The 9,577-nt window shown below is 37.7% G+C and overlaps 2 protein-coding genes across 2 annotated transcripts; one reads left to right on the forward strand and one right to left on the reverse strand.

Annotated features, from left to right (window-relative positions):
• Positions 1–1,002: 1,002 nt before the first annotated feature.
• LOC123877905 lies at positions 1,003–3,057 on the reverse strand. The gene has a single exon (XM_045924855.1). The coding sequence runs from the start codon at positions 2,750–2,752 to the stop codon at positions 1,976–1,978; it is 777 nt and encodes a 258-aa protein (XP_045780811.1). The 5' UTR covers positions 2,753–3,057; the 3' UTR covers positions 1,003–1,975.
• A 2,162-nt stretch (positions 3,058–5,219) lies between these two features.
• LOC123877906 lies at positions 5,220–6,885 on the forward strand. Its single transcript, XM_045924856.1, has 3 exons — positions 5,220–5,731; positions 5,818–6,228; positions 6,681–6,885. The coding sequence occupies exons 1-3, from the start codon at positions 5,522–5,524 to the stop codon at positions 6,813–6,815; spliced, it is 756 nt and encodes a 251-aa protein (XP_045780812.1). The 5' UTR covers positions 5,220–5,521; the 3' UTR covers positions 6,816–6,885.
• The last annotated feature ends 2,692 nt before the right edge of the window (positions 6,886–9,577 follow it).

Genomic DNA, 9,577 nt, shown 5'->3' on the forward strand with positions numbered 1-9,577 from the left:
CTTTTTAAACTTTTTTCAATGTTTAATTAAAAGCCTAAATATAAAGAGCCATCTAGCGTGATCTCGTAAAACTATCTAACGAAACCGATATCGATCCTAGATCATTCGTTGTAAGTAATCCAATCAACAACAGATGGCGCTGGTAGCAGTAAATCTTTTACATTAAATTACTTTAAAATGTTTCGCTTACGCAGTCCGTTTCTTAAGATTTGCCGTTTAAGTTATAATATAACAAATTATAATAGACTACAAAAAATGATGCCCGCGACTTCGCCCGTGCGGATTAAGGTTTTTGAAAATTCCAATTAACTCTTGGATTTTCCGCGCCTAAGTTCATCCCCGGAATGCAACTTGCAAGTTATCTCTGTTCCAAATCGAAATCGATGCGTAGAGCCGTGAAAAACTAACAAACAGGCAGACTTCGCATTTATAACAACAGTATATGGATTATTATTGAAGTTTGACTCATCTTCTTATAAGAAATATTGCAGTCTGAGATAGAAATAGGCTAAGAAAGGTAATAATATACCAATTTCAGTGAAACTCATTACCTCGAATCGGTTTCTGCAGAGAATCGTACTGGAACGCAAAATCGCTTGGCGGTACGACTTTCCCGGTTCCCGGCATCGGGGCCGGGAGACCCACTTTAAGGAACCCTTAAAGTGATCCTTTAAGGGTTCCTTTTTACCTTTTGAAAGAAGAACCCTAAAAACAGAACTTTTATTTTAACCACGATATTGGACCTATCCATCACTAAAAAAACGCAATTGATTAGGTAAATAGGTACGCCAGGAACCAAATCCTTAACCTCATGTTTCAAGGAGAAATATCAGTCACCATTTCTGCTAGATAAGTAGTAAGACAGAATACTTATTAAGTCATTATAGGTACCTTAACCACCTACAATAGTATTATGACCAATGGAAGACCTTGACTTTTAATTCTATACCGTATACACTTACCTACATTTAGAGTAAAGTGATGAGAAAATGAAACAAAAAACAAAATCACTTTATTTAATTAAGTTGTTTTAAACTTACAGACTACCAAATATTTCTAAATCGACCTGAATTCTCAAATGATTTTGATAATTATTCATTGCGAAAATAAGGTAAACTAATATATTACCTATGTTACCGCTAAAATACAGAAGTTAATGTTGGGAATTTCTACACTTTAACTAGGTAATGCGCACTTTAACGTATACTAATCGCGGAGCATAGTTATAGTTAAGTAAAAATATTGTAGTAGTAGTAAAGAAATCAGACTCATTCATCGATTTCTTTCAAGGGTGTCAAGTTTTATGAATGTGCTACGCCAGAAAATTTGCTCCGTTGTCCCTTTATTGACTTTCACCTACTCAACTTGCATTCGCTACGAATAATGGAGACTTGCTACGCTGGCCACTTCCCCTCTCGCTCCATTCGGTTTCGTAGACTATAAGACAAAGCCTTCATTTCTGTTCAGTTGTAATCAGGGCTTCTTTTGCAAGCTACTGGCTCCACGCTTTACAAAAACACTTTAGGTGCAGGATAGACAAGGCTGTGTGGAATCGAAGTATTCAGATCTTGTTCTGGGCTACATTTGACCTAATTGTATGCATCACTTACGAAATAAATGATAATTTATTCTTAGACTACATTTTATAATTACATCGCACATTTCCTAGTGTGTGTTGTAAACAATCACTACTCTAAACTAGAATGAATGGTTTAAATATATTGTTATCCCTTTCATAATGCTCCCTGCGGAAAAAGATAGCAATAGATTTAGATCTGTCAATTTAATTTAGCTTAGAAATTGTGTACAATAGAATTAGCCAACATCTCACATTAACTAGTTAATCTGGGAAACGAAACAAGCTATCACACTTTAGCGGACTCAACCAAATAATCTGCGAATTAATAAGCTAATCTCAGTGCCAAGTGGTTTACGCACATTAGCGGTAACATTTACACTAAATACTAAATACATACTACTTAGCTATTTCCGTCTCGTCACTATTTATTGCGTCAGAGTTACTAATATCGTGAGTCGAGATACCAGAATCATAATTTAGCGAAGTGTCCTTAAAACTCACTGCGCCTGAGTCATCTGCGTTATTTGAGATGTTCCTCGTCAAATCCAGTTCGCTTCTCAACTGCTGCACAGACTGGATCACCTCATTTTGAAAATTCATATTCAACTTATACAACTGCTCTGAATGTTCTCTTTCCCTTCGCACTTCATTCCTCAAATGCGTATCCTTAAATTTATCGAATTCTGTCATTATCCTCACTTTAGATTCGTAAGCATGTTGAACCATCGACACTAATGTAAACATCTTCTCTATAACCTTTTCTTTGACCTCTTTGGAAATGTTCGGATCTGATTCGAGGTCCGATTTTGCGTCTAGTGCTAAATCATTAGCCGACGATGGAAAGCCTATTAAAGATTTCGAACTGTTTGCATTATTCGCTTTTGTGGATGGTGGATCAATTTTAGGTGATTTCTCCTTCTCATTTTTCTTAGAATTAAACGCACCATGAGCTACGACTTCAGTGAACACACCCGAACTCGGTTGCTTGGACTGATATTCCGCTGTTTTCTTATTAACTTTCTGGAGTAACTCGTTATTCTTTTCCCTCTGTATATCATGACTTGTCTTCTGTAGGACTTCTTCGTGCACTCTGCTTTCTTGTCCATCATTTTTGTCCTTACTGTATGGGCTTCCGGTTCTGTTGCTAAAATTTGTGACGGTTGGCTTAGACATGTCTCTTCCTTATAAGGGGATTGGAATGGATAAGAAAGTTCTTCAAATAGGCCACTGAACTGATTTTTCTTGCGATCACATAACTCTGTCCGCCCTGCCTGATGACGGTAGCAGAACTAAGTTAGTTTGCGTTGAATTATTACGATCGCCATATGAGTGTAGGTTTCGCTCCATAGTTTTGGTTTGTCAGCGCTTCCTAAGTGTGGCAATGAATTTCTGATTACGTTTGAGCTCAGAGCCAACACCGCGTAGGCTTCAATGCAGTTTGCATTGAATATTTGTTGACTGTGTAAGCGAGGTATTTAGTCAAGTGTTCGAACAACGAAATGAGCATGTTTGGATAGCGATACAGCATGACGTCATCGCAAAACCGGCTTAGTTGATGGCTGCACTAAATTGTGAATTCAGTAGATAACTGAGCTAATTAATTCTAGGTTAATTATTATTACATGATAGTAAAACAAAATGCACGCTCAGGTACAAAGTACGTATGTCTTAGGATTTTGCTTAGGCGTAGCACTGGGTATCCTGTGTAGTACCCCTAATTCGGCGTAGCACAGGGTATCCTATAGTACCCGTAGCCACCTCTTTATCCTGTGCGCTACGAGAATGAAAACGCTTCCGTCCCCACGGTAACCTCATTAGTCATTACTGCATAACTCTAATTAATATCCACTCTATTATTTTGCGTAGCGGGCCCAGAACTCTACAGAATACTAATGTTACAAGCTTCCATATTAATGGTGTGGTCGATTGTGATCGAACAGTTCCGCCATCGGAGAAAGTGATCGACTTTGGGCTTTAAACTTTAATTATGAGATATTTAACATGACTTTTGCAATTCTGCATATTCAGCGGTCCCCTTAGTAGTTAGCATTTACTTAGTTTGATAACCAGTGTGAAGAACGCAATCGCCTTTGATTAGCTTACACTCATTCAATGTAAAAAAGCGGCCAAGTGCGAGTCAGACTCGCGCACCGAGAGTTCCGTACTCGGGTAATTTTTTCGACATTTTGCGCGATAAATCAAAACCTATTATGTGTAAAAATAAATAAAAATCTGTTTAAGAATATACAGGTAAAGCCCTTTCATATGATACCCCATTTGGTATAATTATCTTACTTTGAAAATTTAACTCACTACTGAGCACGAGTCTGACTCCTCTCAGAATGAACGTGCTGATCTATCCATACTAATATTACTATAAATGCGATAGTGTGTCTGTCTGTTTGTCTGTCTGCCAGCTTTTGACGGCCCAACAGTTAAACCGATTTTGATCAAATTTGATATAGCTGTACCTATATATAGCATACATCCCGGAGACGGTCATAGGCTACTTTTTATCCCGGAAAATCGAAGAGTCCCCACGGGATTCTCGAAGACCCATCCGTTTAACCGATTTATATTAATTTTGGTACAAAGTAGCTTGCGTCCCGGAAATTGACATAGGCAACTTTTTATCCCGGAAAGCAGAGTTCTTATAGGTACGATTCTTTAAAAACCTATATCCACGCGTACGAAGTCGCGGGCATCATCTAGTGTTAAAAAGAGTGTTTTCAAAAAATCCCGCGGGAACTCTTTGATTTGCCGGGATGAAAAGTAGTTTAAATAAAATTTTTTTGTTAAATATAATGTAATATCCATAATATTATTATGTTCCAAGCAATGAACTATGAAATTATGAGTGTCTAGGTATTCTACAGAAACCTGTCGGGTAAAAAAATCTCAAATAAAGGTATGTCTCATTTCAAAGAAAATTAAAGCCTCTCCAGTATCTCCAGTAAAAGTTTATAATAAAATACCCATCCTTTAAATAATCTACCCCCGACCCAAAAAGAGAGGTGTTATAAGTTTGACATCGTAGCTCCTAAACTAATGAACCCATTTTAATTTAGTTTTATTTGTTTGAAAGCTGGCTTGATCGAGAGTATTCTTAGCTATAATCCAAGAAAATCGGTTCAGTCGTTTGAAAATTATCAGCCCTTTTCTAGTTACTGTAAACTTCACTTGTCGGGGATGTTATAAATTTTTAATTTACATTTGTTTTAAGTAAGTAATGTAAATATAATTGTATGGACGATGGCCTACTCAAAACTTATGAAGAGATGTGGACTTTGGTGGTTATACGGATAGATGTGGACCTAGACAATATTAAAAAAGTCTGAGGCTGTAATCCTACTTAAATCGTGCCCAAAACTAATACTGCAACAGATCTCATAAAACAATGAATATTACTTAGCAACTCAGATAAATGATATTATCTCTAGTGACAAGTTCAATGATATCAATTTAAGAACGATTACGTATTCAACCTGCGCGTGCGCTGCGTCTCCTCTTCCATATCAAACATACTGCTAATGCATACGTGATTTCTCTCTTTCTTTCCTCAACAACTTCCCCTCTGTTCGAAAGAGACAAAACAAATGGATCACGCCTTCGACGATTCAGGGTATGGTGTCACAAACAACAGAAAAGGCGCCTGATGTCGACGTTTCCAAAACGCCAGTATATCAAACAATGATGGTAGGACATAAGCCTTTTCAGATCCGGAACTGATTGGAGGATTCGTATCAAATAGCTTTCCCTTACACTTCCACTGCCAGCTGACAAAGATCGTAAGTACGCGTTTGAGGAGTACATACTAAGACAATCCGTACCGGAACTGAAGACTACGTGTTGAATTTGAAATAGCTGTATAAAAGCCAATGGGTCCTCGTGGAAACTATCACAACCTCACCGACCGTCCTCCAGTGAACACCAGGAGTCAATATGGCATCAATAACAGTGGTGTATCTAGTTTTCATATTTGGGGGTGCGATAGCCCAGCCCTCCAAACAAAGCTTCTTCAAGGGCACATCTTTGGAGAGCATGGTCGAGGAAATGAGATCAGGCTGCGTCGAAGGCTCGGATGCAACCGCCTGCATCAAGTACAAGGTCATGTCTTTACTGGACAGCATCTTTAAGCAGGACACTTTCCAGGTAAATTTCAAAGCTTTCACTAAAATTTCACTGAGATTTCGAACATTTGAGATATCGAAAGTTTTCTAATTGCGAATTTTCAACAGATCTCTGATGCAGTGGAAGTGACGAAGAATGGTGCAAGCAACGAAGCAACCGGTCGTTCTTCCGATGACTTCATGGACACTATTGAAAGCTACATCCAGTCTCACGACGTGACCTTCCAGATGCCTATTGCTGATACGAAAATCACTGTTAGCCCACGGAACTTGGACAATGATGAGCTTAGCTTGAATATCAAGTTCAATAAGGAAGGAGCTCGCTCGGTCGGAGAGGCGCGTAAAGCTAAGCTGAAGAAGATCATTGTCCCGATCCTGGTGTTCGTTCTCCTCAAGGCCATGACCCTCATTCCTCTGGCTATTGGAGTGCTTGGACTGAAGGCCTGGAACGCCCTGCAACTGTCTTTCTTCTCTTTCGTCGTGTCCGTCGCTCTGGCCATCTTCCAGCTGTGCAAAAAGGTGAGTCTTTAAAATTGTCCTAGAATGTTTAGGTTAGTCCACAATTTGCAGTTTCAGGTTTTCTTTCCAAGAAAATGTAAAACTTATTTGATCAAATATTTGCTTGCAATTGGTATAGTACTTTTGCAGTATAAAAATTTTGTACTTCATTCTGGAAATCCTATTTCAATCATGATCATAAAAGCTTGCCAAATAAACTGAGCAAGCACATTTAAAAATCCATCTCATACGGGTTTTATGAAAGAAACCAAGATAAGGAATAAAATCACATTTAGAAACCATGTATTTTGCACAAATCCTGCACCTAAAAATGTTAAAAAGAAACTTCTAGGTATACGCACTCTTTTCGCACCGATGTCAAGTAACTTTTTCTCGCACAACCCATTATAGGGCCTGCATCACACTAACCTGCTTTGTAATTCTACCCTCGAGTAACGTTATAGTTTACCCAGATTGCCGCGGACAACTCCCATCCGCAGATCTCCGCTCATGGACCCTGGGATGCTGCGTACGCCGCCACCCGCCACAGGAGAGAGGCTGAACCTCAGGACCTGGCTCAAGAGCTCGCGTACAACGCCTACCACTGAGAAAAATGACGACAATGCGAGAGTTTGTTCTAGTCCTACCATCCTTTGACTGTTCTAAACAAGCGCATAATCAAAGACCTAAAAATTACTGATATTAGATGATAGATAAGAAAAAAATGTATGGAGTTTGTCTTGAAATTCCAATCGGTAATTTAAATAAGAACTTTTAAAAAGTTTCGGAAAATTCATACGATTTTTCTGTGATCTGAGATATTGCGCTTGTTAAGGAATAGCTTTTATCAATTGTTTAAATGTATTTTATACTTAGTCCATTCAAAAACGTGGCGAACTCTCGTGGTATATTGAATAGGAAACGAAAACTGAGCGATTTAACCCTGAACCGTATGTATTGATTCATCAATCGAACGGGTAGAAACCAAATAGGTTTTTCGGAACCGAGTATGTAAATAGAGTGAATTGTACCTAATTATTTATTTAATTGTGTGAGTGTGTGTGCTTGAGACGCGTGATTGTTATTTATTGTTTAAATAAATCATATTTTAAAATATTATTGTTTGATTTCTTGAGTACTTTCAAGGGAATTACCTATGCATCTGACAAGTGCGCTTTCCATCAGGCATGATTGTCGTCAAGCGTCCAAAATAATTAAAGTAGCCTTCATTATTTATTTTCCACAAGGAATGTACGTACACATTTTTATAGTGCTTAGCTTTCTTTAACTTTTCCACCAATAAGCTAAAACAAGCTTTGCTGAAATGGAAAAGCTATGAAAATTAAGCGATACTTATGCCCAGTTTTACGCATATTCCTAGTGATCTATTAAATATTTGGTAGAAACGTAGCCCTAATCTGTTCCATTAAAATCTACTCAGGAAAATGTTTTTGTTTTTATCAAATCATGTCATTTAAAACAAAAATAAATCCATCATCTATTTAATTTTTGACTTTTGTATAAAAGAAAATCAGCAAAAATACAATAAATCAGTCTTTCATTTATTTTCCTCATTTCTTCCTGAAATAATTCTTCCTGTATGAAAAAGACAATCCTGATTAACAGCTGTTCCTGAAAATTGACGCTCACATTGATTTTTTTAAAGCAGGCTTTGACTACAGAACAGAATTCGAATAGGTATGTATTGGATTCAAAATCTGATTTTTTTTTCTACTCACATAACCTGACCTCATTAAAAATGAAATGTACCTATGAAAATGAATGCCATATTAAATTAATGAAGAGAAAATCAATAACCAGCAGGATGTTATTATTATGCGCACTGTACACCTCTGGCTGCGCATGAGTCGAATTATGTATGAAAAATAATTAAAAATCTCTCCGCACACTTTTGCACGCGACTTTCTCTATTGAAAACTTTGAAACTATATGTTTAGGTATTCTGTATGCTGCTCACATAAGGGTACTGCCACAGTGTAAATACATACAGTGAGAAAATACGCGATGTTTGCAGACTTTACGATCGTAGAGCATCTACGAGTAAACGTAAGTATGTACCTACCCGAACGACTGATCCGCTAGCAGCAAAAAAGTAAACACAACCCCACACATTGGTCCTGCAAAAAAAAAAACAAAAAAAAAACTCCAGTCGTTGGTTCTACCGACTTTACTGTTATTATTATAACAAGTGTAAATTAAAAATTTATAACACCCCCGACAAGTGAAGGTTACAGTAACTAGAACTTTCAAACGGCTGAACCGATTTTCTTAGATTATATCTAAGAACACTCTCGATCAAGCCACCTTTCAAACAAAAAAAAACTAAACTAAAGTCGGTTCATTAGTTTAGGAGCTACGATGCCACAGACAGATACACACGTCAAACTTATAACACCCCTCTTTTTGGGTCGGGGGTTAAAAAGGCTTTTCAAGTGATTTTTTCCACTTATACCTGCGTAATAGTCCATCTCTATTTAATTATAATCCTTGAAAGGGTAGGTAATTATATACAGATTTTTTTTTGTTCTGCTGACTCTCATCGATTGGTATAAATCCTCCTTCGTCTCGTCTCGACCCCTGAGACCTCGCAGAATTATTTTGTCTAGACGTCTCCATTGACCGACCGTATGAAGCGGTACGAGGCATCCTCTTCGGGCTGTTATACTACTGAGTACCTCGATTCAGGCTTGGATAAAGCGTGGCATATAAAACGTGGCAATAGCGACTCGCGTCAACAGCACCCCAGTAAAACTTTTTTTTATTTGATGACAATTAGCCCTTGAAAGTGATCTCACCTAAGTAAGTGATGATGCAGTATAAGATTGAAGCAAGCTAATCTGGAATAGATGGCAGTTTTTATTAAAACCACACCTCTATTTTTTTACATAGCATCTGCAAATTCAAATTCAAATTGTTTATATTCAATTAAACTTTTACAAGTGCTTTTGAATCGTCAAAAAAAAATTACCACTGGTTCGGAATGCCGTTCCTACCGAGAAGAACCAGCAAGAAACTCTGCAGCTCCGATGCAGCAAAAACACCATAACCATTATTGTCGATTTGTGATACAGCTGTTGAGTAGCTAACCACCCAGATTTCCTCGTGGGTTGGCGGTTTTCAAACACACTACCAAGAGATTTAAAATAAATCAGAAACACGAATGGTGCTCTAGAAAGGTTGAAAACATCATAAATAAATAGTGCTTCCTTAGCTAGGAACAAACCTAACTGACCCGCACCGGAAATCATCTTATAGTCCATACAAAATGACTTCTCACTTGCTTGTACTTAACTTACAATCATGGGTCAATAGTCATCAGTCATGTCAAAAGTACGGTCTTTATTTTTCT

This window comes from Maniola jurtina, chromosome 24 (assembly GCF_905333055.1).
Source record: "Maniola jurtina chromosome 24, ilManJurt1.1, whole genome shotgun sequence".
NCBI lineage: Eukaryota > Metazoa > Arthropoda > Insecta > Lepidoptera > Nymphalidae > Maniola > Maniola jurtina.

Excerpts from the sequence above, each read along its gene's own strand:
- LOC123877905 (XM_045924855.1), bottom strand. The coding sequence starts at position 2,752 with ATGTCTAAGCCAACCGTCACAAATTTTAGCAACAGAACCGGAAGCCCA.
- LOC123877906 (XM_045924856.1), top strand. The coding sequence starts at position 5,522 with ATGGCATCAATAACAGTGGTGTATCTAGTTTTCATATTTGGGGGTGCG. Across the intron at positions 5,732-5,817 it reads TTAAGCAGGACACTTTCCAG|ATCTCTGATGCAGTGGAAGT; the intron begins GTAAATTTCAAA and ends AATTTTCAACAG. Across the intron at positions 6,229-6,680 it reads TCTTCCAGCTGTGCAAAAAG|ATTGCCGCGGACAACTCCCA; the intron begins GTGAGTCTTTAA and ends TAGTTTACCCAG.